Source organism: Poeciliopsis prolifica, unplaced genomic scaffold (assembly GCF_027474105.1).
Source record: "Poeciliopsis prolifica strain line A6 unplaced genomic scaffold, Auburn_PproV2 SCAFFOLD001, whole genome shotgun sequence".
NCBI lineage: Eukaryota > Metazoa > Chordata > Actinopteri > Cyprinodontiformes > Poeciliidae > Poeciliopsis > Poeciliopsis prolifica.
The window spans coordinates 14,522,103-14,549,872 of record NW_026562376.1 but is presented as its reverse complement, the minus strand read 5'-3'; the positions used below and the strand labels follow the sequence as shown (position 1 = coordinate 14,549,872).

Sequence of the window (27,770 nt, the reverse complement as noted above, 5' to 3'; positions counted from 1 at the left end):
AAATAAACCTCAGCAAAGAAACTAAAATCTCAGCAAAAACAAGCAGAATTTTTTTTAAAGTGTTTCAGTCTAATAATTAAACACTAAGCCCAAATTGGATTCAATGAAAACTATTTTACATCTTAGTTTGCCAGATCTTTTTATGTACCTAATTCTGGTTTTAGTTATGTAAGACAACTTATTGAATGTGAGTTTGTATGCTTTACCTTAATGTTTCCCCATCTCTTCCTCCAGAGTGCTGCAGAACGGTTTAGAAGTTGAAAGACTTCGTTTAAGGAACTTCTTTCACTACTACCACTCTAAAAGAGGCATGTGGAATTCTCAGAACAAGAAAACTTCAAAAGGATAGCTCTTTGTTTTGGCCAGAACATCCTAAACCCGACCTGCAGACCCACTGTGTATTACAGAGAGACCAGTAAGAGCTCACTCACTGCCTGAACTCTGCCCGTTTTTTTAGAACTGGCTCCAATGAGAGACTCGTCTGTTTCGCCACCGGGTTCTGTTGCAAATTTTGTCTGGGTGAGGAAACTGAGTCCAAATGGGAAATTTGGAGAAAGGTCTGTCTCTCTCCGCAGACCCTGAGTCATCACTTCGCCTCACTGACTGAACTACTGTTCAGAGAAAAGTTATTTTTGTCTTCTTTCTCTGTCCTAATTGGTGCAATTTTTTTTTTCAAACAGAATGGAAAGCAGCTGTTTTGTGTGCACCTGTGCGTGCAAGCATGTGTGTGTATGTGGAGCTTTGTATGTGTGTGTGGGGGGGTGAGTGAGTGACTGAGTGAGTGCTGGTTATTACAGGAAGCACCTTTTTTTTCTAACAAGATGTAAAAACAACCTAAGACCTTTTTCTAACTCGCTCTTACTTTAGAGCAAACTAGAATGTGCATCAAAATGTTATCTCAGTATGATTCACGTACAGTAGCTCGAGTAGAGCAGCTGTGTTTGGTTACGCAGCATTTCTAAATGCATTAATTACTATTTGCTGGGTGACGGAGGTGCTGAAATTCTTCTTACAGTGGTAAACATAAAAAGCGGGAAAAATATTTTTTTCCAAAAAATTCTGAGATACATGATCTCTACATCTCTTTCTTACCTAGTGAATCTCTTCATTCTCTGTTACTTTCATTCTCTGTCATTCTTTTGATGTCAAGGTATTTTTAAATGCTCCTGAACATTGCTTTCTAATGTCAGAATAAGATACAAATGGCTATCAGTAAGAACTCGGTTTAAGTTTACTTGCGTTTATGCTGCTGTTATTTAAGTACAAGGTTGTTTTATCCTTATTTGGTGATGATGCAGTAACATGTGTGGGTGCTTCTTTTTGGTTTGTTTGAATACACTTGGAAGTTACAAACAGTAAACTTTATGCCCACCCCAGCCCTAACCTCTTTTGATCTGGAGTAAGAAGCAGTAAATGCAGCATATTTTTTTTTTTTGCAGTGATTGAGCTAATGTACTGACAGCTGAGCATCTCTGGCATTAGAGTGTTTGCTAAATATTTAGCAACCCTGATAAAGATGCGGATAAAGCTTTAAAATAAATTTGTCTTTTAATCTATTTAATCTAATTTTATTGTTTGTTTTTTTCAAGGAAAAAAAATCTGCCTTAATTTGAGTACAAAAACAATTACATGTGAAAACCACTGTTTTCTTAAATGTTTGAACAAATTTCAAATTAATTAACCTGAAATAGTCTTTAATTTATTTATTATGTGTTTAAGTTGAACAGAGACTTCGACACTACCTGTTGTTTGTCAGGTGTATGCGTATATATATTATGCCCTAATTTATGCTCAGTGTTTTAAAGAAGGCCATTGTGTGCTTAAAACTCTCAATATGAAATTAGGAGTTAAAGGTTTGTTTTTAGTTATGTATTTTTCAAAGTGAGCTAATGCAACTGAATTAGGAGATTAATTTATTTGAAAGATTTTGTGCATCTTTACATGGACTACCAAGAATTGTGATCTGAAGAGATTAAAACTAACTTTACGAGAATGTCACAGAAATGGCTACGAAAAACATCAACTGTCTTTTAGTTGAAGAAACCAGCTTATGTGCTTATGTGTTGATGCTCGGCTGTTTCACAAATGTGTGCCTTTATCAGGGTTTGGCTGCAGGCAGTTTCATTTTTTACTATTACTCTAAACTCCGTAGAAGGCAGGGACAGACTGAAATACAAAGTTATTTATCAACAAACTGTATTGTCACTGTAAGCTCGGTTACACTGTAAAATGAGGATTTTCTATGTTTTATTTGATGGGTTATTGACATGTCGGTGTATTTTCATGTGTCATGCTAAATGAAAAAGGGTAGAAGTAAACACTGAAAACAACTAAGTAGGAGCAGATGGGGTGATTGAAATTGGGGAGCTGCTGCAGTCTAAAAGGATCCCACCTGCTCCCATTATGTTGTCTCAAGGCTGTCCTTTTAATGGTGTTATATTAAATGGCATCATCTGGGGAGTTTGAGATTGGACATATACAGTATAAGAGCTAACGATCTGATATTGACTTTTTGATTGTCAGAATTTCCTCTAAGAACCTTTTTATCTACTACAGGAAGAAAGGCTTATGCTGTACATTATTTAACAGTGACATGTGACTATTTAAAAATAAAAGAAACAAACAAAGTACAAGACATTATATATAATAAAACTTTAAATAGGAAAATACATTCTGAGGTAATTTCTGTGAAATTGTTTTGTAGAGAAAAGGTTTTAAGAATGTATTGTATCTTTATTTTGATTTGTCATTTTTTGCAAATAAAATTTTATGCCTATGTCTGGAAAATATTTTACACTTGTTTGGTCTTTGGGGAGTGGATTGGTTATTTCAGGTTATGTTTGACATGAAATGAAGATAAAGTGACGATCACGTTGTGCCTCATCTCGCCACATGGTGGTGCTCAAACTACATACACTAACACACAAGGGAGTTTGCAACGCATAAACAAGCAAAACGTACGTGAACGTTTTCTTTAAAGGGTGGGGTTATTTAGTTGTGAGGAAAAAGATGATCAAACTAATTATAATCCACTAACTACAGATGTACATACGCTACTCCAGAGACTAGTGTGAAAAAAAGAACAAAACACTACAATCTCCATACAGCAAATATGTTTTTAGAACATCGGTCAGATGAATATGAAATCAATTTATCATAAGACCAGTGCAGGGGAAAATAATGAAACATTTTGTGTGTCTATTCAGAGTTGACATAATTTTGGACTTCATTTAAAGTTTGTGGATTTGCTCACACTCCCTGAGTTTTCAGATTTGTTTTGTGTGGCATGGAGAGACCACGAGATAAGAGTTATTAGTCATTGTGCATGCAGTCTGGATGAGGCAAGAGTTAACCTCTTCTGATCAACTCTCATGTGAGGCTTTAATTAACAGCACAGTACAGCCTGGTGTCATTATGAGTGAATACATTACACCTGACTGAATGACTCATAGACCGTAGTACGTGTGTAAATCTTTCCATTTTCACTGCAGTGCTCAGACCTCTGGAAACTTTAAACGTTACAACAAGCTTCCTTCTCGCAGAAGGTGAACCCGTGCCTCAATCTCAAGTCTTGTGCGGCCTCTGATGGGTTTTCTTTCTTTATTTTGTTATATTAAGATCTAGCCAATTTTTCCATCAATTCTTGGGATTTTTTCTGTCTTTGCTGAAGTAAAGCATCCCCACAGCAAGGTGCTGTCCGGCAACATGTTTCACTGTGGTGGGATGGTGTTTTCTGATTGATGTGGAGTGTTAGTTACTGCTATACTGACCAGTGTTCTATGAGTTGTTTCAGTCATAGACCAATAAGAAATATTGTTTCATAACCTAGCTTCGCTTTAGAGAAACTTGATCCAATGCTTGGTGTGTTCCTTGATCTCCGTGATGCAGTTTATTCACTAATGTTCTCTCATACTAATAATCTGTTTAAATGGGGAGATTTCTGAAAGCAGTAAGTTGCATTTTATTTGATTTTGTCAGAGTAAAGGAAACAAGATATAATGTGAGGTTAAACTTTTCCTTCCACTTCACATTTATGCACTATGTTGTGTTGATGTTTCTCATAAAATTCCCCAACTTACATTAAAGTTTACAGTTTTAACATGACAAGATATCATAAATATTTTCCTATGTTACTGTGCAGCGATGCTATTTTCTTCTACATTTAAGCTTGTGTATTTATAAGAAATACAACCCCTGATTTAGACATCTCTGACATAAACCCATTATGTAATACAGTTGGACCTTGTCCCAGGTGTGACACGCCCTACTTTGCTGTGTGACTGGGTGCGCTGTGATTAGAAACAGTTCATCAGCATGTTTTCTTCATTTCACTTTAAGCATTTCAAACTGCTTAACCAATTCTAGATGAATTTACATAAGAGATTTTCACAACTTTTGTTGCTATAAAAAGGTTTAAAGGATATTACCTCTGACGAGTTGATAAAGAAGAAGTACTATGTCAAGAATCAATGCGGACTTTGTTAGGGGAAGCAGAAAGAGAAGTATTTACCTATGTATGTTTAAGCTATTAAAGCCCCTTCCCATTGAGCATAAGCTTTTAAATGTTCATTCAGTGAACATCCTAAGCCTCTATAAGTCAGAGTAAACAAATAACCAAATGACCAAAATATCCCCAGGCTTCACATAGACAGTTTCTACCACAGTGTGGACAGATGTTAGATGTATCAGTGTCAAATGACTAAACAGCAGAATTCCCCCCTGACACACAATAAGGTACAAGTACAAACCACTGATTTATTGATAACAACAGAAATGTTTAGAGCTCAAACAAATGTACTTATAAGACAAATATATGAGAAGAATAAAGATTTTATTTGTTTTAACAAATGACTCCACACCTCTCCCTCATTAGCCTGGCATCCCTAAGAAAAGTTACATTTGTAGCAGACATGTTGATACATACGAGTTGTAAAATTTATGGAAAACCTCAATACGTTTATTAACATATGGAATTTATATAAATAGGGTCACAATATTAAGCTCACTTAATTAGTTGAGTTGATCTCTGAGGTTGGAAGACATTTTAGACACCATAACTCTTTGTACATAAACCAGCGAGAGACAGCACATTTTTTCTCTGTGACTTTCAAACTTGGTTCGGATTTCTGGTTAATATCTTGAGCACATGCTTGTCACTTTTGTTATTATTTCTAACAGACCAGAGTGCAATATACGACAAACTGAAATGCAATAGAAAAATAAGCTGTTGTTAATGAGATTCACAGCCAAAAATCAAACTGTCATAAGTTATTTTTTCCATTTTTGTGCACTTTTTTATATTTCTGTTTCACCATGGTTGTGTGGACAACCCGTATCCCCAAGTTCTTTCAATTTATCTATTATTTAAATGAGGAAACGGCAGGAAATGTAAATAATATTTGACAGATAATTTGAACTAAAACACGTAATGGATTTTTTTTTATTTGTCATTACATTATTAGGCCTATGCTTGTGACAACATGCAACATTGCTAAAAAATAAAATAAAGAATAATAATAATAATGTATGTGCACAATAAGAAAGGGACGTGGTCCACTACCTTTAAACCGTTTAAACCTTTATTGTGATTGCAGCATTGTAGAGGTCACAATTATGGGAATTAATGCATTTACAGTACAGGTACGTTCAGTCACTAATATAGTCAAATTTGGAGTCGTTTGATTGGCTGATGGAAATCTCAGCCATATCCTGATTGGTAGATAATCTCCTACTGTGTTGTCATTCAGCTGCAGCCCCGCCCTCTGACACATCTGTAGTTAGTTGTTGAGGCTCTTGCTGATGATTGTGCGTGAAGCGCCGCTGTGGAAGGAGAGAGGATCAGTTGTCCGGCTTTTTAAATGGTCTTTTCCAATCATTGTCAGTCTGCCTAGCAGCTATACCGGACTTTTTTAAATCTATGAAACTCGACAGCGGTCGCACGTCTGTCGAGTTTCAAAAGACTGTTCTACTTTGAGGAAAGTTTAAAGCCCCCACAGACAGAGTTCGGCGGAAAGGTAAGACGGGTTCTCTTCAACTTTGCCCAGCTGGTTGTAATTGTGACTCACAGAGTTCGTAGTAACACTTTTTCTCTTCTGCTCCAAACAGTCAGCATGTCAGGGATGTATTGCGTTGTGTAAACCAGTTTAACCAGCTTTGCGGGAAGTTTCGACGGCCGCTGTGATTAACTTCAGAGGTTTCTTCACTCCTGCGAAGTGACGTACGGGTCCCAACAATGGCAGGTCTGAGCAAGGTCCACATGAAAACCCTGGAGGATCTGACGCTAGACTCGGGATATGGGGCGGGGGACTCCTGCAAGTCCCTCAGCCTGTCTTCCTCCAAGTCAAATTCCCAGGCCTTTATGACGACCCCTCACCGGGGGAACTGGTGGTATTACTCTGGCTCTATGAACAGCAGGAACAACAGCTGGGACACTGTCAATACTGTCCTCCCCGAAGACCCGGAGGACATCTTCTCCAAGTGCCACCGCTTACCTGAGCTGGAGGAGTTCCCTTGGACCGAGGAGGAGGTGGCCCGGATACTGCGCAAAGTGGCCGACAGTGGTGGGAGTGCCAAGTCGGGGTCTGCCTCTGTTTTCTCCCAGGAAGCGGTGCGACGTCTGTGCGCTCTCCTCCGTAGGGCTCTCATCCGCATCTCCAGAGAGGCCCAGCGGCTTAGCGTCATGCACTGTCGGTGTACGCGTTTCGAGGTGCAAAGCGCCATGAGGCTGGTGCTCAGCTGGGCCCTGGCGGATCATTGCGTCTCCGCCACCGTCAAGGCCATCTCCATGTACTGCATGAGTGCAGGTGAGCTGCTGAGGAAGGGCAAGTCTGCCCGCTGCGGCCTCTCCTTCACCGTGGGGCGGTTCTTCCGCTGGATGGTGGACACTCGCATCTCTGTCCGCATCCACGAATACGCGGCAATCAGCCTGACTGCGTGCATGGAGGCTCTAGTGGAGGAGATAGGGCTCCGGGTGCTGATGGCCGAAAGAGGTCATTCGGGCCCGGATTGGGGGCCAGGATGTGTCCCAGTGACTGCAGAGGCCTTGGAGGCGGTTGTGAACAATGACGCCGAGCTGTGGGGAGTCCTGCAACATTATGAGCACCTCATCTGCGGAAAGAACGCAAACGGTAAGCAAATTTTGAACTACATTGTTTGTGTTTTACACCTAGAGCAAGGTCATTGACACTCTCTATGGGAAAGGTAAGGCTTCACAGTAAAGACACCGACTGGCCAAATAGGCTGTATGCAAGCTTATGAATGAAATGTTCAGTGGAAGGAAAATGTTTTGTTCAAAATGTGCACACGCATCAAGAAGAAGGGTAGGCATAATAACATTGGAAGGAAAAGCACATTCTTGAATTTGGGACAGACTCCTGAGGTCTGTGGACTGTGGAGGCAGATGTACAGTATCGTTTAAGAGTCACCACACATGTTTTCAGGGCACGGACGACAACTGTTGCATTTCTTGTGTTGAGCTAGTATTGAGTTGTAGAAAACTGCAGTTCAATACTAAGGAGAAAATTGTTTGAACTTTAAGGCGTATTTGGGACATCAGCTTAATGCACCAGAAAGATTCATCTAGTGCAGATGTACAGATGCCCTTAATTATTTGAAACTTATCAATAGGGTTATAAATTTAGGTCATTTTGAATCTGCTTCTGACTGACGTGGGGATACATTTTCACAATTTTTATGTAAACAAATGTTAACCTTTCACCAGGTGGTTACGAACAATACTATTAAACTTTAACACTTTCTTAACACCAAAAGTCTGTTTTATTTGTAATGGGCTTGTCTGGAATTGAGCCCAAAATGAACTCTTAGTTACTTGTACAACACTGGGCTCAGTATATTTACATATTACTCTGACTTGTTTTGCTGTGTGTTCATGCATGAGAAAACTTCATCAGAAAGTTTTTGCTCTGCCATAAATTCTCCCTCCTGTGTGCTGGTTACAGCTTTCCACTCTGGCACAGACCTTGCATGGAAAAGGTGAAGTGTAACCTCCTGCTGCATACAATAGCTGCTCTTTGTGAATGAACTCCTGATGGATTTGTTCCTAATTTGACTTGTTAGAATAGGAAAACGATGGTTCAGGCATATATCAAGTACAAACAAAGTATTCTCCCTCTAAGCAGCTTCCCATAGAGAAAAGACGACTATATTCTGCAGCTAATTTTGCTCCTAATTAATTTCAGAAATGGAGAAGTCACAAGTCATCTAAAACCCAGGCAAGACACTGGTCCGTTGCCACAGCCTCGTGTTTACTTCTCTACACTTAACTGACAGTGTTCCCGTCACTGTTTCAAAGTTTAAAGTTTCATCCTGTGCACCTTTCCTTCACTTGCTTTAATTGATGTCCACCCTCACAGATTTTATTTCTTACTTATACCTCTTTATTCCAGCTCCAGCTGTGCATCCTCCCTTCTGGTCATCAATTTCCTGCACCCTCCCATCGAAATCCTTTTCTTAAAAATCCAAATTTTCCAACTCAAGAATCCACACAGCACAATTTCCATGATTGTGTTGGTAGTCCAGCGATGAGTTGATTCATGAGCTCGCCCTGGGACAATGTAACAACCCTTTGTTTGTGGCCTACTACCAGCTCCCCGGAGCAGAGCTCTTTATTGTGGTACAATAGTTTTTTTGTTGTGAGATCATGCAGCTTAACCCAATACAGAGGGATTGAAAACAAATGCTGGGGAGGCGCATGCCCCAGTGTGCATTATAGACAAATGAGAGGGAGAAACTGAGGGGTACATATAGAAGTCAAAAGTCCTGCATTTAGGAAAGTTTTTAGTATGAAGTACCATCATTTAATTCAAATATAGTGCACATATGAGGCAAAGACTTGCATTTACTTCCAGCTAACTTCAGTCAGCATTTAACTAAATAAATGCACAGTTCTTCACTGCTTTCTTAAATTTCTGATTCTGTTCAGCTTCCAGTGACTTTAACTACCTCATTAGGTATTCAGCTGCAATGTACTGGACTTGACGGTTGCCACATGCTCAAGTTGGCGCTACATCATTGAAAAGTAGGTCCATTATTGAAACAGATGTCTTTTACTTGAGTTTTTTATTTTGGTGAGTTCAGGTTTTTGAGGGGGGGAATAACATCTGTGTGCATGTGTGAGTAATAACAACACACTATTCTTCTGACCACCCTGGCTATTTTTAGAATCAATACTGACCATGAAAGCCACATACCACTCTACCACCTTACCACCTGTAACTCCACACAACTGAAAGTATATACAGTTGGTGACCCTACTCACCTCCCCACAACTACCACCACCAAAAAGTAAAGACCCATTAGAAGAAATAGAATACAGCTGCATCTATTAAATCTCCTCAATTTCACTTAATTTCTTTTTGTCTATCTGTCAGTCTTTTTTTTTAAATGTAATGCTGGTTCTACATCTGGAACTGTTTAAGTCAGAAATGACTTCAACGGCTCCAAAAACAAAACTTTCTCCCTTTCTTTCTCCCCTCCCCTTGTCTTGCCCTCTCAGACTAAGTCCCACTTATTTCTCTCACCTCTGGCACCATCCCCCCCACTCTATTTTTTTTCCCTTTACCATTGCATTTACATTTGCTTCATCTTTATCTGTTTACTTCTTCTGGTCTACTGAGAGTGCATTAAAAGAACTCTGTTGCGACGTGCCAGGATCTCATTCATTACTCGTGCACATACTCATCCGCCCATGCTTTCACATTCATGTACATGCTCCCGAAACCAATTTAGCCTCGTTTTGCATGTGTTCAAATAGCTCCAAAGCACTGGTTGGACCCTCTACACAATACCACTATAAAGAAAATCTGTTCCATCACTCACTTATTCACACAAGAAAGCGACTAATCTCTTCCCTGTACAGTTTGTTCAGTTTGTACTGTGGAATACATTTAAGCGCAGAGTAGAAGCTTTGCTAATGGACAGTGGAAGTAGTTATTCAATCATTCATTCTTTATGAATGGCACGCAGATGTCTTTCAAGCTTTGGTCTGGATCTTACAACAATTTTCCAGTTGTAGTCTTTTTTTTGTATTCTTTTCAGCTTTTATTAAATTTCACTCAGAGCATTTTCCATCCTTCTTTTGAGACTAGTAAAGTAATTGGAAAGAATTTTGATATGCAAACTATCAAATATGAACCAGTTAGCTACTTTTAACTTGCATTTATCCAACTTTTCCTCTTTGCTCTCTTTTTTTTGTCATGGTATGCTTGAGTTTAGCATTCCAGAAGAGTGCTCTTCTGCTGAATTTAGCTATGTTCTTAGTTTGTACTTTGTTTTTGCTTTCAAGCTTTTTTTTTATGCACATCTTTGCTAGGTTGGAAATTAATACAGCTGTTGCAAGTGACTAAACTTGATACAATTGAAAATAGAATGTCATTAAAATAATTGTGTTCTTTGAATGTAATTATGCAGATTCATTGAGATTGAGCTTAAAATATAAGTAAATTTTGGTAAGAACTTGAGTTTTTCGCTCCAAAATGCAATTTTCAGTTGCTTTTTAAAGGTGGCTTAGAGTGCACTGAAAAAAGGGGGAAAAAACATATGATTTGCTGCTCAGTATTTCCCTAAATATGTAGTTAGTCCAGAAAGGGGCGTGGGAACTGTGGGCAGAAGGATGCAGTGAAAGCAGCCCAGAACTGTGGTCACACAGATGGGGAAAACAGCACTCTGAAAATACACTCCCTGTTTCACAAACTTGGAGGCTGATCAAATTCAGATTGGGGGTAATGCCTGTGGACATTACTTTTAGTGGAGAAATCTTGAGAATATACACCCTGTAAACTTTCATAGATTTTTACCAACTCAGCATTTTGCCTGATTATAATGACACAGAGTAAACCCCCTGTACAGGACAGTGTTCAAAACCAAAAACATGTCTGACTTTAGTGAATAACAAAAGATAATCCTTCGCTAGACAGTACAATTTGTTTGTGGTTGAACGTGTGTCAGCTTTATGTTAGGGTGCGTGGTTCACCCCGGGCTGTTCCCATTCATAGAGATGGTCCATGTCACTGTTTTCACTGGCTTCTTGTCTGGTGCCAGCTGTAAAAACACTGCCCCATTAGGTCAGTGGTGTGCACATGTGTTTGAATGCACTCTTCTTTGTGAGCTTAGGTTTGTTTTTGTGGGCACCAGCAGTTCTTGTAAAACCATGAGTAATGGTTTCACAGATATGACACCACAAAGTATTTGTCTGGTTTTTACCCACTAATACAGGTTGCAAAGTCTGTGACGTTTAAAAATACCAAACCCATGTTCATTTTAACTTATTTTTTAACTTTCCCATCTGTAGCTGTTTGGATATTTGATTCAATTTTGATATATAAGATATAGTTTAGCTTTCAGCAAAACCAGTTGTATCACCACACCACTATGAGTCATGCTGCTTAAGAATAATCCACTGATGTGGAGGAACAAAGCTGAGAGTAACAGATGTTCAAGAAAAAAACATATTGAACAGAGATCAGGGCATGAAGTAAACCATAAAGATGTACATTTAAAGTCACTGTCTGATCAATATGAAGTCTGTACCCACAGAAAACTGAAGAAGCCTGACTAACTTCAAACTTCCCTGCTTGTTTTCCCTGGAAAATGTTTCTTAGATGTGGCACATTGATTACCACACAGTTGTGATAATCAATGTTGTTTAAAGAAATCTGATTGACATGGTGGATTGTGGCCCAATTAGATAATGTGGGAAGCAAAAGACCTGACTGAAGGATGGCTGGAATCTTGCAATGGCTGAGTGCATTGCTTTAATGATTGCAGTAATTTAAAGGGGTCACAGTAAATCCTACCATCCCAAGATGTAATCTGGTTTAGAGACTAAACTATCCATTATTATCAGATGTTGTATGTTATAGCTCGATGATTGACACTAGCTATCGGACTAACTTATTACTCTTTATAGAAAGGGTTATATTAATTTGTATTGCATAGACATAGAATTTGCATTTTGTTGCATATGATAAATATTATTTACTTGTACAAATATTTGAGATGACTATCATGCAAGTATTTTTGGATAGTTCCAATTTAAAATGGAAAAAGTGAAAGTGCCGGTAAGCATGAACAGCGCAAAAAATGAGTCATCCACATGAATTTACCTTTTTATTAGTTATCAAAAGATTTAAAAAAAACTATCTTTCTCATATGACATTCATACATAATTTTTCCAACTTGAACCTCTGACATTTAAACTTAATCACCACAAAAAATTTATTATTTGCACAAACAAATATGTGCAAATGGATAAGTCAAATGGCACTTGGAAACCAGGTTTTAGCGTTTTTGCAGAAGTTGCTCTTGTTAAACAAAATTCATTGGGTGAGTAAAGGCAACCCTCAGTATCTACGAGCTGAAGTCTTAAATGAGTCATTCAGAAAATCTCTTCACCCAAACTAATGAAGTGTTGTTAACTTACTTTTTCCAAGATGTTTTAGATATCCAAACATAACCCTTCAAATGTGGTAATTCTGACAAAGATGTCTTTTTTTTTTCACCAACTAGACTTATATCTCATTAGCAGTATTATTTTTTCTGATTAGTTAATTGTTATTTTAATTTATTTATACTTTCTGTCAACAGACTCCATGTTCTAGTTGCAGTTTTAAATCTGCGGTGTAATGGTTGTAACAGACTACAGCTAATCACTGTCCTATTTCAATGCTTGAAACATCATGAGATGAAAGACAAATGTTATCCCAAGGAAGTTGTGAAAACATTTATGATGGCACAATAAACTAAAATGATGTAATTACTGATCTGCAGCGCCAAAGCTGAGAAAACATTTTTACTTTAGAATGACCAAAATGCACCTTTATTAACATCTTGGTGCTTTTGACTGTCTTTGGTTGCTACCATTTGCACACCTTAGTTTGTATGTTAATATTTAAAATGTAAAGGGAAAATAGGGGAGCATCATGGCTATGTCCTGGTTTTATATTTAACAAGGAAGACTTTTCATTTTAGAACCTACAATGGCTTAACAGGTGTTTATCAAAAGGTGATTGAACCTCATTTTTTTTCTTTCACATAGTTTAACAAAGACCCTGGTTATACATTTGGACTGTGTATTCATCACTTTTTACATCTACCCCCTAATTACCATATTGGGGGCAGCGTGTGCTACAGAAAACAAATAATGTTCTCAACATGCCTTACAATGGCTGCAGTTTTTGTAAGAAAACATCTGGCAACTGCCTTGACCCTCTCAAAGTTTATTTAGAAATGGTTAGATAAAGTTGCGTGATTTGACAAAAAGGAGAAACAAACAATGCTGCATTTAGTCTTTTCTTCTAAAGAGCTCACTGATCTCATGAATGGTAAACTGAGGTCTTTGTAATGTGGTCTTCATAACCCACCAAAATAAATTTGTTTCCTGGTGTGTTTTCCAAGGATAAAATATATCAATCATCACTATTCAGGATACTTAAAGTATTACACATCTACTTGCACTGCTTTCACTATGTTTTGTGTTAGCCTAACTTTAGAAACCTGTTTTTGCTAGTTTTGAAGCATTTTCTTGGTGATTTGGAGGTAAAATTGAATTACTGACTATTTTAGACAATGAGGTGCTGCCAGATGTCTGTGATAAGGAGAGAAAGCTCATATGAGTGTCAGGGATTGTGTGGGATCAGATTTGCGGAACTAATGATTGGACATAATAACCCCTTGCTGTGCTCTTTGGAGAAATTTGTTTGAGTCTGACTCAGGTCAGTCTGAGCCAAATCTTTGCTGCTGAGAAGGAGCCTCTTGATGGAGAATTGCTGGAGTAAATGCATATGTAAAGCTTCAATTGCTTTGGTATGCATTAGGTGAAAAACAAATGTACCTTCTGAATGTTTTAGGCAAACTAGAAAAGTACATTTACTCCGTCTTTTTTTAAAAGGCAGAATTGTAATAAGCTCACATTTAATGTACACAGCCAACTGAGCTTTGCTAAAGCTTATGTATTTGGTTGAGCTAACAAGTCTGAATTTTCTGTTAGTCTCACTCACTGAAAGATAAACTATTTTGACTGTTATATGCTTCTTATTCTACTGTGCTCAGGAATTTAAGATTAGCATGTTTTTAGCTTGTTAAATAACATTTGATTGTTAAATGCAAAGCACCAAGTTTATTGAGTTTACTTTTGTTTTGTTTAAACATTCTAAATTACAACTTTTAAATGCCTTTGGGTGTCGAAATGCAAATCTGCTGGTGGACACATACACTTCTCTTCAGACTATAATTATCTGAATGAAGTTATTCTAATTGGAGATGGTTTTCACAGAAGCTTGATAAGGTGCTATAATAGTCTGGATTATATATTAGTGGAAGAAATGAATAAATAAATATAAAGAAAACAGTGTTTTTCTTGTCAAATATCAGTCACAAATTGTATTGTTTTATATGAAAGTATCAGTGCTGTGAAAATCAGTGGAACTCTTCACTGCATTTCTTAAAAACAAGCTTTTTTGTTGTTTCTTCTTCTGCTTGTACAAAGACCTCTTTGTTTATCTTTTGTTTTCTATGTCTGTTCTGTGTTTACCAGTGAAAGGGTGGCAGCAATGTTTTGCTGAAGGCAAGCACAGTCTGAGTAGTCTCAATTATCTGGGATTTTAATGTGCACACAGAGTCCCAGTGAACCCTAATGTGCAGGTACACTGACTGTGCCCTATGAATTAGGACTTAAAGTGATACTGTGAGTAACTGCTATGCATTTACAAATGGTTAGATAAAGCTGCGTGATTTGACAAAAATCACGCAACTAAGCCATTTTATTCTTCATGGAGGGATGGTTGAGAGGTAAATTTGTTAAAAAGTAAAATGTGCAAGAAAGCTCATGAAAAACTGTTGCTAGAATTAAACATGCATGTCATTGGCCACTGTGCCAAGTTCTGTCAGCGGCTAGCCCATAATGAATGGGTTTGGCTAAATTATGCTCCTGTCATAAGTAGGTCATTGCTGTCTTTGATATTTTTCCTCCAAAGTTTTTGCTTTGATTTCCATTCTGTAATCTAATTGTGATGGTGTCTGCACTTCACAAGGGGACTGCGTTGTGTTTGCATGTGTTACTCTAGAGTTTTTGAATGCTGACTAACATAGGCATAAAATGGCAATTAGTGACTGGTCATGTCTGAACCTGTTTGACTCAAGCCAAGAAAATGCAGATCATTGTGAAAAAAAAAAACAAATTGAAAGAGTTTAGCTTTTCTTTTCTTTGAAAATTCCATTGATAATTGCATGAAGGCAGTATTAATTCCTCTCTCCATATAAATTTTTGTTCTTTGCACCACCCTCTGATCTTTCTGTAATCCTGTATCTGTTCACTATGGAATGTGTTTGTTGGGTCACCAAGCTTTGAGCTTTATCAGCAACAGCACACATGTAAACATAACTTGCTTGAACCACTTTCTGTCCACATCACAGTGCATTCCCCTCCCTCCCAAACCTATGCTGATAATTACACCAGTGTGGTTTTGAACTAATTTAAACTGTGACCTCAGAATGATTGTCTGTCTGTGTGCTGTCATACATTGTCTGATCTTCACTGAGACCTCACCCAACATCAAATTTTTGGATTTTTAAAATCATCGTTACACTTAATTCATATTGATTGCAATCATTTTTTCCCCCGATCTTTTTATTGTCAGTTACTTTTGCATTGCACTTCTCATTTTTTGTAGTTCCTTCTTAGGAGTACACAATATGCTAAAGCAATTTTACACAGGGGCCCCCGGTCATAGTGTCATCTAAAATACATCACCTGCTGGGTCAAGGGCATCTTGGAGAGCATATAGTACGATTAACAGAGCCACGGTGGTGCACACACTGCATATTTGGAGCAAACCTCAGAGTAAGGCTTCCTGGAATTCTCTTGTGGTTGGTGAAGGGAAAGAGCACATTTAGCGGGCCATTTGGAGAGCACATGTGGGCACAGGAAAAGCAGACGCCATCAAGTAGGACACACTCTTCTACAGTGTTCAGTTGCCTTTCTTTCGACAGTATATCTGCATCTTGTGTCCACCATGTGTGGACCTCCTTTCAGGAAGTAAAATAAACAGTTCAGTTCCCAGAGGGAACTAAAAGAAAACGTCTGCTTTTTCGTGCAGTCAGTTACAAAACATGTCACAATTTGCTGAGGAGTGAAATACAAATCTTTTGGTGGAATCGTTCATTTATTTTTATTTAGACCAAAATTTTTTTTTAATATACATAATCATAATAACCTGATTTGGGTTTTAAGTGAAATCCATGACTGCCTATTTATTCTTTTTGCAAAAACACTCCAGATCCAACCAGATACTTTTACCTTTGAATTTTAGGGTGATGGTGGTCCTTATGAGATAGGTTTCTTGGGATGTCATCCAGCTAATTTGGGAACATCTGTAATGAGTGGCTCTTGTCCGAGTTAGTTTGTGTTTAGGTGGGCTGTGTGAATTAGTGGCCTCTGTCTATTCAGTGACATCTGTTTTGTCATTTTCTGTTGGCCAGGCTGTTACGGTGCAGTGTTTGCCATCTGTGTGTCTCCGCAGGTCACAGACAGTGCTGGACAAAATACACCCCAGCAGTGGTGGCCAAGTTTTCTCCTCAGTGGCTGTATGATCGGCTAATAGAGAATGTAAATGGTTGGAGGCGGAAGATCGATAGTGTGATGTGAGCTGGAATTTCTCATCAAAAGGATACCTTCTTATGATTCCTATATGTTTTCTTCTTCCTCAATGTCATACTTTGTGATTCATGATTTGGGTTTTGTGACAAAGCAGGTTGGCTGGTCTTCAAATCTAGACTTTATCCATTTCCATCATTTTTCTTTTGCACCAATCTCTCCAAAGCACATTCCATCCAAGTGACCATTTCCAGAGTAGCGTTGCTGTGTCACGATTTGGCACAGGTTTTGTCCCTCCCTCCCCCTGTTTTTTTTTTTCAGACTCTGCACATGGAGGCTGCAGAGGAAGTCAGTCAGACAGAAACTTAACAGACCACAACTTTGGTCTGAGAGCATTTCTGCTTTTTAGCCACTTTAGAATTGAGGTGTTGGGTATGACAATGACATGATCTAACAACCTCCAGTAAAAACTTGCTGATAGTAACTTATTTAAGTAACTTTTGTTTTAAAACTACTCTCAATATGTGATTTTTCTGTTGCGTTTGCAGGCAAACATATTTCTAAGCCAAATGTGTCTCTTATAAGCAAGAAATAACCAGCTTTCAGGGGTAAAGCTTCATTGTTCTTTACACCTGGAAAAACTCATTTTATTCCAGCTTGTACTCTGACTTCTCATTAAAGGGTTTTTAACTGCAAGTTTTAAACAAATTACTCCACTTCTACCCAAAAGTTCAAAAAAACATTGTGTATTTTTTAAATTTCAACTAGATGCTACAGTAAAAAATTGCATGCACCAACTCCATCTACCTGATCTGTAGTCACAAGCATACATTTTTGTATTGTTTATTTTAATCTTTCTTTTTTTGGTTAAGTGTTAAGTAACAATACATATGCTGTATACGTACATCAACACCCCGTGTTTCTTTATACGGCTGTTAAATGGTGTAATAAAAGTATCGTAAAGGCACAGTGACAGCAATTATAATGTAGTGTGCCATAAATTCACTAACAGGGGTCAAGAGGAAGTTGTTAACGTGGATAAGTGGAGCAGTGTTCTATTAAGCAACTCCACCAATAATTAGATCCTTTGTTCAATAATTGTCTCCTCCCTTTCGAAACTTTCTGTCCCCTAAATAAGGACCCCTTTTTGGAAAGTTCAGTCTTGCACGAATAAAGGGATTGTATAGCCTGACAATGGAGGTGTAGGAGGCAGATGTGTTAGTGGTTTAGAGTTTCAATTGGGACGTATTAAGCCTTAGGAGCAGTGCGTCATAAAACAAGCAACACACACCCAGTTGGTCAGCTGTATTCCAGAGAGGTCCAGTTTGAGAAGCCAGGACTAATCCAAGTTCTGTCATGCTATCATTTAAACAAAGTGGTTTTATTTTCCTATGTTTAAAAGTTTCTGTTTTCACATGAGAAGCACAGATTAATTCCCATCTCCAGGCAATGATCTGACTTTAAGGAAATGATGGATTTAAAACTCATGACATCTGACTGGAAGGCAAACACATATGTGTGTATGTAAAGTGGGAGGAGATGTCCTGGAGATTCTTTGTCACTCTGATAACATTGTGGCTCTGTCCTGCTGCCTGAATAGACATAGATAACAAAAGGAATACTCACTCAGCTAAACTTAGTTTAGCCGGCTAAACTATTTAACTTTTCCCCAAACAGATGGGGAAAAGTATTTTTATACTTTTATATGGAATTTATAGACTTTATTTGATATCTGTGATAATTAGATTATTTTTTAGGAAAGAAGAGGAGGGGCTAAGAGCCTTGTCTTTTTGGTGTCATCTTTGCTTTCTAACTTTAATCTCAAATGCAAGAACCACACGGCGCAACATATTCCACAGTGTTTTGTTTTTTAGAAATAAAGCAGTAAAATACTCCCAAATTTCTTAAACATAAACTTAGAAAAAAACATTTTAATATATGTGGATTTACTTTTTTTGTTTTCTTATTGTTATTACTTACACGTTTGTATGGATTACTGTGGCCTTTAGCTGCATTCAGGGAAAGAAAATCCTTGGCTGAGTCCTGCCTTGACCCAGTGGAAGGATGTAAGTTTCCCCAAAGCTCCTCATCTCACAGTTTTTCTACTCCTTTGCCCTTCCTCTGTTGGTTTTTGCTCCGCATGCAGCTGCTGATCCCTGTGTTCTGCAGTGGAGTCTTGAAATGCAATTATTCTATTTTGTACAACGGAAGTGATAGAAAACTAGTAGCAGACAGTGCATACATTGTCTGCTACTAGTTTTAATGCGCCTTTAAGTGAAAAGCATTGTGAACTTTTACAAAGATGCAGAAGTAGAAAAATGTCAAATGTGGGACTTTGGGAGTGGTTCACAATGGCAATTAAAGCACAGAAATGCATTAAAGCAGTCAGTCTCCATTGTTTTATTATTTTTCAAAGTGCTACTATATGGACAGTTTTTACAAATAGGACTTGTGCTTTGACAGTTTGTTGTGTAATGTCATAAAACCAGAAAAGAAAAACTACTCTATTTATTGGTACCAGGTGATTGAAAAATGCAATTTAACAATTTTATTCAGATGCTGACATTTCCAGATTTCAACTAGAGACAATTAGGTGACACATCCCTGTGTTGTCAGGACTTTAAGTGGAAACATTTTGTTTTCCAACAAGCCTGACCTCAAAATCTAGGTTAGCAGCTTATGTTGTATCCATCCACCCACCCATTCATTATACCCCAGGTCCAGTCGCAGAGGCAGAAGCCTACTCAGAGAGCCTTAGACTTTTGGGGAACCTCCACCCAAAAGTCCATCAGCTGAGTAACATTTTGCGTCCAGCTTGTCCAGGATGCAAAAAATTGACTATTTCTGCAGTTATTAGGTTTTCCATTCTCATCAAATCTCTCAAAAAGGTTTATCTATCATCCTGTGGTGAGCACGTTGGAACGACATTTGAAACACATTAGCTTTTGTTGGTAATACCAGTTGGCGTGGCCGCAGAGTATATTTGTTATATATCCCCAGTGGTTTTTGACTTGTCTCTTCCCCATTTCCTCCCCTGAACTTCTTTTTTTTCCTTCTTTTTCGAGGAAGGAAAAATCAAATTTGAACACTCTGATCTTTTTTTTTTTTTTTTGCTGTGAGTACTTCAAAGCTGTATATCACAATTAAAATATATTTACTTTCCAGTTGTTCGTGCCAAATATTCAGAGTACCACCAAAAGTCACTCTAAGTTTATAGTTAAGCACAGTCAAGCTCCAAGGGAGATTTTTTTGCTTCTATATCAGTTTATGGACCTGAATTTTCTTTGAAACAAAATGTTTAGGAATTGGTAGTGAAATGAGGTTTACTGCTAACTGAAAATCTCAGAATAGTCAAATATGTGTTTTGCATTTTAATTTGATACTCTTGAACATTTTCTCTCTTTTCTTTGCTTACCATTATCTGTGGTCTGAGAAACTAATCAGATAAATATTCAAGCTCCTTTTTCCACTTATCTAGTAACTATTTTACTCCTTATTGTGGTTCTCCTACTTCTACTTTTTGGCTCTCAGCCACAGTCGGGTTTTGCCAGGTCCCTCCTGGCTGAAGGTGAGCCAGTGATTTCCTTCACAGACCTTCTGTTGCCTTTAGACTCCTGGGAGCCTGCTGCTGAGAGAGGACTCTTTTAGAAAGCCATTCTACATTTAGAACACCTAGTCTTAAATGGTTTTATTCATTTTATTTCAGTGTTTTTTTTTTTTATCAACTAGGTGTGACCTCACTTTCGGCAGAAGATATATTTATATTTTTTTGCATTTCTATCTCAAACACCATTGAGAATATCATCGTATCCCAGCTTGTTCTTGTCATCTTGTAGTGTCTCTAGTGGCAAAAGGTAAAATGTAAGTAATTATCACCCTTCTGTTTCTGAAAGCCCATTTGAGACATCAGGGACTGAAATTGGAGAATGGGAGTTGTCAAGTGTGGGAAAACCAATGCATGCATTTTTCCTGCTTATTGCTTTGCGTCGTCCAAACCCCAACCCTGAACGGTTGGCAAGCAGCTGGACGAAATGTGCCAACAACCTCCTCCCCTGTCTGTCTGCCTATTTGTGGTTATTGGCTTAAAACAGGGCAGGAAGTTCAAAGATGTAATGGTGGCTTTAAAAAATGGATAAGATGACACGTAAAGATGCAGCTCATATAAAATCTGACAGATAACACTCGTATACAAAATGAAGACATGAGGGCCTTGTGGAAATTTTCAGCTGTTATCATTGCCTTCAAAAAGACTGTGGGGGGGAAAATGGAAGGAAAACAGGCTTGATGCTGTTTGTTTGTGTAAGAACTTTGTCAGTGTGTGCACAAGAATAGCTCTTATCTCCCAGTAGGTTACACACAAACATTACCCCTAAAATGTTCACACACGCCACCTCCTTTAAAATGTCTTTAGCTGCTGGGCAATGTGCTCTGTCTGGGAAGGATAGAGGGGTTTGTGTGTTTTTAGTGTGTGTGGTCAGGATGTGGCTTGCACCTCTCACTCGTCATGATTTACTAACAATACCGTGGTGGTTAGACTCAGATACTCAGCACATATCACAACTCTGAGTTGGTTTACTGTGGTTTACTGTGAAAGGTGCTTGATTTAATCAGTCTACATGTCATTCATAGTGATTTATCTTTTTGTTTGAGGGATTTACCAAAACAAAACCAAACTTGGTTTTGCCAACATCTAAGTTTCAGTGCTTGGTTTCATTAGAATTCAGTAAAAATCTGTCAGCCATTATTTATCCTCATTATTCAGCCTGTATGATTTGCACCGTAGAAATGTAAGTTGAATCTTGTTTTTCTACTTGGGAAGAATTGTATTGGCACACACATGCTCATATACACACAGACTCTGGTGAGAATTACCCAGCTTCCTAAATTGACAAAGGCAAATTGACCCTGGCTTCCATATTGTTTGTTCTGTCTTAAAACATTTTGTGTGCTCTGGTTCTGTGGCATAAATAAATGTGACAAGTTAAGAAATACACAAGGATTTGAAAAATGTTGTCTTTAACAATATCTGTATTCTCTCTTTTTTTTCTTTCCTTCTCCTGTTTCCTTTAGTGTGAGCTTTAGTCAGTGGACCATGGAGAACAATGGAACAGAATCTTCTTGCATTTTAGGACATCTACATACACACAGCAATACATTTATGAAGACGGTTTCATTAAAATAGTTTACTGGTATTAGGCATTTTAAGTGATGCTCAAATGTCTGTTTAAAAGACATAATTAGGACAAAGTCAGGCTCATCTCTGAGACCCGAAATAGTGACAGCTGGGAATGCATCATAATACAATCTCATCTACATGTGTGCACACATTCTCACCTCCTGTAGCTTTATTTGAGTTGCTGCCAAGCTTGTGGCTAAGAAATATGTGAGCAAATGACCACTGTAGCAACTAAACAGTAAATTCTCCTCAGACGGAGCTTCACAGTTGATTGCATAAAGAGTACTTTGAGCAACTCAGGTTTATTGTGTCTGAGTCTGAAATTGCTTTTGTTTAACATTTTTGGGGGACCTGCATTCTTTGGACTTAGCGTCATTTGAAGCATTTGAAGCATTTGAAGTTCTCGAATACTGAGACTTTGATTATCTGAAATATTGGTTAATGCATTCTTGGTTTGATGGATTAAAATGAGGGATAAGAGCTGAGTAAGCGGTCTAAATTTAGATGATATATTTTTTTATGTTTTTTTCCTTGACTCCAGGAGTTTGAATAATTTAATCAGGCTGGCTGTTCTGGTATCCAGCCTACAATCAGCAATGTAACCGACATGATTGCTTGTAGCTATCCAGCTTTAGTTTTTAGTGGTTTTAAGGAGAGCAACAGGTTACTTACTGTATTTTACGACTGCAATTACAGTATTTTTTTTTTCAATTATAAGGGAGGTGAACGTGTAGGACCCTTCTTTCAGTTAGCTAACTGAAATTGTCCAGCAACAGGTGGGGGAGGGCTATTGTCATTCTTGAACTTCTTCTGACAACCCATCAAGACCTAATACTATAGGAACTGTGTGATGGGGCTATTGTAGTTAACTTGTTAAATATGTGATACGTTAACAGTATCTTCCTATTAGTGAAAATAAGTTGCAGCGTCTCATTTTCTACAAGATAAACACATAACTTAAGGAGAAAGAAAACTAATCAAATCATTAAGTTTACTCATGTTTCAATTATTTTATTTGTCAACCCATACTAAGAAAATTTGAGCCATAAATATCAGTAATTTTGTATCGACAAAATGACCACAATAAACCTTTGTCGAACATTTCAGGGTCTTCCATAGAAGAGCGGACCACCACGTGGACACCTGTAGGCTCATTGACATGCTAAAGAGGATGTCCTGAATGTGCGTCTTTGTGTGTTGAAGTCTGACTTTGGGGTCAAGAGATGCCATAACTACATAACAGGAAGGTCATTTTTAGCAGGCTCTATTGAGATAAAGGCACACCCTCTGTATTCAGTGTGAGTGTGGGAGTGGACCTCAAGAGTCAGGGGTTAGCTGTAAACCTACTTGGGTGTCAGATGTGTCCTAAAGCCTCTTGAATAAGATGACTGGTGCAGGGGTAGAAATTAAAAATGTTCTCCACCTGCCACAGTGACTGGCGGAGATAATTGACGATGATGACACACCCAGGTCATCATTGTCCTAATGTGCTCTCCTGCAGTCATCTGTGAGCCTGACACATGGCCCAATGATTTTTGCTTTGGATAACTGAACACTTGAGGTGTCACATTATTTAAGGTTGTTCCAGTGTGTGTTTGTGTGTCTAAACTTAACACATGTAACTTATCAGAAAACCTTTGTTGATCAGAAGTTGGGTGGTCCAATGATTTATTTTTTTTATTATGCTGCTTAAAGACAAGTTCGATCCATGGCATTGATTTCCTGACTAATTATACAAGGTGATCTTCCCACTCCCAACATCTCGCATTATGGCCATAATGTATCTCCTCCCAGTATTGAATTATTTTAGTCTTCTGCATAGAGGATGATTCTTCTCAACAATGCCTCCCAGCTTTATAGTCGGGCAGATGTGAGTCAAGCAACCCATCTCATTACTGCTCTTAGAGTGCTGCAGGCCTTCAGAGCCAAGCCCTGCTCACTTCACTTTACTGGAGCAAAATGATGTTGAGTTGCAATAATGTCCAATGATATTTGTCTTACCCCCATCAAGTTTTAATGGGATGAAGTGAATGTTCAGGGTATTCTCTCTTAATGCGAGTTTAATTGGAATTTTATAGCAGTAGAAAGGTTAATGCAGCACTCCTGTACATGTAGGTTGCTACCTTTAAAAAGACAGAATGGGCTCCAGTGTGTAGGGAGCTGACGGTGCAGATTTGGATTACCTAAGCTTGTAGGTGGAATGAAAAGTTAATTTATTCATAGTGTCTGCTCTACTTGAACAATAATTTTTGTTAATTTTGTGTCAATTAAGTTTGCATTATATAACTAAAAACTTTTTAAATAGCTGTTTGTCATTATAGAGCATTGATGTAATAATTTTACCCTATCTGTCAGTGTAATCTATGGAGTTCATTATTCACCCTTGCATTTGGAAGTTTAAATGTTTCCTAAAATATGTGTATTAAATCACATGTTTCCTAATGGCACTTTTGTTTATTTTTTATGGGAAACTGAATTGAAATATTTAGTTTGGGTGACTTTGGTAAAAGAGGGTAGATGCACATTGGGATAAAAGGAATTAAGTACAAATGCTTCACTAATCCTGATAATCATCCCTTTGTCACCACCCTTATTTTTTTCCTTACAGTTTGACTCACTGCATAAGTTTACTCGTTTCCCAGCCCAACCCAGAATGTTAGTCAGCAGAAAGCAGCTTTAGATTTACAAGAGGGGATTTTGGATCCAGTTCTTTGATACGTCAGACTTGTAAGTCCCTCTGTCAAACTCGCCCATTGCTCTGTGAGAACCAAGCACCAGTTGACTCCCCGTCCCAGCTACCTTTGCCGCATGTCTTCCCCCCTCTCCTCGCCCTCTTTCCTGTCTGCCTACTGTTGAAAATACAAACCACTAGCCCCGCAAAAAAAAAAACAACAAAAAAAAAAACATGTTAGGATTTTTTTAGTGGAAGTCTAATTCTGCATACCTGGCTGTCTCCTTCCTCCATAACAAGCTGTTAAAGAACCACCATTTATCATAAGTCATTTTTATCTCCATTAGGGAAACAGAAAACATGAAAATAAGAAGCACCTGGACTCAAAAATGCATTGCTTCTTCCTCAAGTGACTGAGGACATTGCAAACATGCTCACAAATGTTCTTTAACTTGGAGTTTGAAAGTTTTGAAAATTCTCCTCATACAAAACAGTAGGGTTTGTAGTGGTGCTAGTTACTATTAGCTCTGCAACCCAAAATTAATACATTTCTTCCTATGTTATGCATTAACAAAGAAACAAGACGTGTAGAAAATATACTTAAAGTACTAGTTGTCCTGCTACTTTGAGATGCAACCTGAGGGAAGTGTTGATAGTACCTTCATTATGTTTTATATGTTGGGCAGTAATATTTGATAAATTCAGGTTTGCTCAGCAAAGGTGCTCTTGTGTTTTTCTGTTTAGGAACCCATAAAAAACTTGAAATAAGAGAAGTAGTGTAGTGCCACTACAAGGTTATTAGACTAACAGAATTGTTCTAAAATCAAACCTTTTGGAACAACTATAATTCATTCAAAGAAACCAAAAAGGTATCTAGTTGTTAAGTTAAGGTATTTTACTCGATTTATATGAACTGACCCTTGAACACTATTCAGTGAATTACTTGTGTTTGTGTGTGTTATTACAAAGTGAGTCAGTCTTGGGTTCAGCTTCAGACTTTTTGCTCAATGGGCATGTTGTCTGCCATCTAAACTGACTGGTTCCCTGTTTTCACTCCCAGGATCCTGCTGAGAGCAAACTGGCTGATCACACATGTACAGAAAGAGAGAAATTAATGTGAACACACTTTTATAAATGCTCTTGGCATGCTCTTAGCTCTTGTCCAAATATAATAGTAGTATTAGCTCAGAACTAAATAGAGGTTTGCTTGTTCTTTATAGGGGTTAACTGTTCCTTTTTGAAATGCGCAAGCAAAACATTCAGGCTTGATCTGTCATATTCATTTAAATATAATCATATGGAGCTTAAAGATCTGTGACAGAGTTTTTCATTTTGCTCTTGTCAAGCTCTTCTCATTGATGGTGACTTCATCGTTGTAAAAGTTGATTGCATTAGGAGTAAGCGGGTTTGAGGTTAGATGTTTATGTGAATCTGTTATTGCTGTGTGTGTGTCTGAAATAACAGTCATTCTGTGTCATTAGAGGGATAGAGCCAACCTCCATTTAATGTATAGCACATTTCCAATTCCATACAGTCTGGGGAGCCATGGACCAATAAAAACTAGTCATTCAGTAATATTGTCCCTTTGCTGAACAGTATGTGATGTGGTGGCACATATGGAAATTGAAATTCTTGAATGTGACTGGATTGCCACAGGCACCACTTTCACAGCCTGGAATGCAAAATGTAAAACAAGACTGGAAGATCAGGGAGCGAAGGAGGGAGAGGATAAGGAGGATAAAAGCTGAAGTCATGTTGAGGATTAGGGTTAGTTTTGTAGATTTTGTGGGGATATTTTTCTGTGGTCTGTGGGAATCTAAGACTCATCGGTCTGAATCCTACCTCTCCTAATTTGTGTGATTTGTTTGAGGGCGGTTGCTAGGTATGTTTCTGCATACCACATTTACAACCTCAAAATCATGTCTTTGCAAGGTTGGTACTTCTTAAGTGGTTTATTTTCAAAACATTGAGATTTTTTAGTTTTGTACATTTATTCATCTTGATGTTTTTACTGTATAAACGTGATCAAAAAATGGTTTACACGTCATTCACAATAAGGTTTATGATGAGCACAGTGGGTACTTTTACACTTGCACTGTTATTGCAGATTTATATCTAGACTTTATCTAGGGTTGTGGAAAAACTACCTCATGTTACTGTTTGTAACTGTAGTAGTAGTTATACTACTGTTTTCTGGTTAATGTGCCAGAGTATCATAATTTATTACAATAAAATGTACTTGACATTGTTGCACACAATAATTATGTCTGTAATCATAGAATACTAATAACACTGTCTAATTACAACATTTTCATTTAATGGGAACCGAGTCCTTTGTTAGTACAGCCATATAGACTTTTACTTTTACTGCAGTGCTTAGGTATTAGAAATGCTCAACTTACCTTTACTTAACACAGGTAATCCTCACAAGGCAAATATTACCAGGGTTCTAAAGAAAAAAAGACGCTGAGGTACCTGAAATTGGTTTAACTCAACGTGGAGCAGTTTCACTCAACAGTTTCAGTAGCTTTCTTCTTTGCATCTCAGCTGTGTTGTTTAAGTTGGACTTTGCTTAATGCTACTTCAATGCTACTTCATTTAGCAGTCAGCTTATTTCATCACAAACCCTTCAACAGATCTAGCGAGAATTTTAAACCACCAAGATGGCACCGCTGTTGCAGTTACATAAAAAATTCACTTTTCAGTACACATCAGATTTGTTTTTGATGCCTAGTTCTTCTAGGCAGCTGCGACATGTTTGAACAGATTTGGATTTTAAAAACTGTTATATGCCAACATTATTTAATTTGGCATCCTGCCAATTATTCAAATTTATAAATAATTATTTACATTCAGAGCAATGACAATGTCAAACTGCATTTCATTGCAGTCAGTGTCATAAGAAATGACTATAACGACTAAAGAACTAAAGAGTTGATCATTTAAGCTACTATTCTATATGAACAACTAGTTTACAGTAAGTTGACTTTAATTGCAAACACCAGTGTCTTGCTTTCTCTGGAGAATGCACAACCTTTCTAAAACCGTGCATATGACGCATCTCATTTGTTGAAAAAGCTAAAAGATCATAAAGTAGAAACAGAAACTTTATTGTAAGACATCCAGGCTTCCTATTATCTGTTGAAGCTTTGGTTTCTTTAAACATTAGCTTGAATAAACTCCCAAAACCCCTTCATAGGAAACACAAGGTTTAAGAATCTAATTTCTTTTTAAAAGACCTTACTTAGTCTAGAATAACAGTGTTTTTCACACTGCAAAAACTTCCAAACCAAATAAATGTTACAGGATTAGAA

General features: G+C 37.8%; 2 protein-coding genes across 2 annotated transcripts in view; both read left to right on the top strand.

Annotated features, from left to right (window-relative positions):
- Positions 1 to 2,789, top strand: part of b4galnt4a (beta-1,4-N-acetyl-galactosaminyl transferase 4a) — a 136,855-nt gene extending 134,066 nt beyond the window's left edge. The window contains exon 20 of the mRNA XM_055031872.1: positions 235 to 2,789. Within this exon, the coding sequence (XP_054887847.1) occupies positions 235 to 349 (115 nt within the window). The 3' untranslated portion in view covers positions 350 to 2,789. The remainder of the gene's footprint in view (positions 1 to 234) is intronic.
- Positions 2,790 to 5,778: 2,989 nt separating this feature from the next.
- The window catches only part of abtb2b (ankyrin repeat and BTB (POZ) domain containing 2b), a 45,365-nt gene continuing 23,373 nt past the window's right edge, over positions 5,779 to 27,770 (top strand). Inside the window, exons 1-2 of the mRNA XM_055036371.1 lie at positions 5,779 to 6,014; positions 6,106 to 7,127. Coding sequence (XP_054892346.1) covers positions 6,233 to 7,127 — 895 coding nt within the window. The 5' untranslated portion in view covers positions 5,779 to 6,014; positions 6,106 to 6,232. The remainder of the gene's footprint in view (positions 6,015 to 6,105; positions 7,128 to 27,770) is intronic.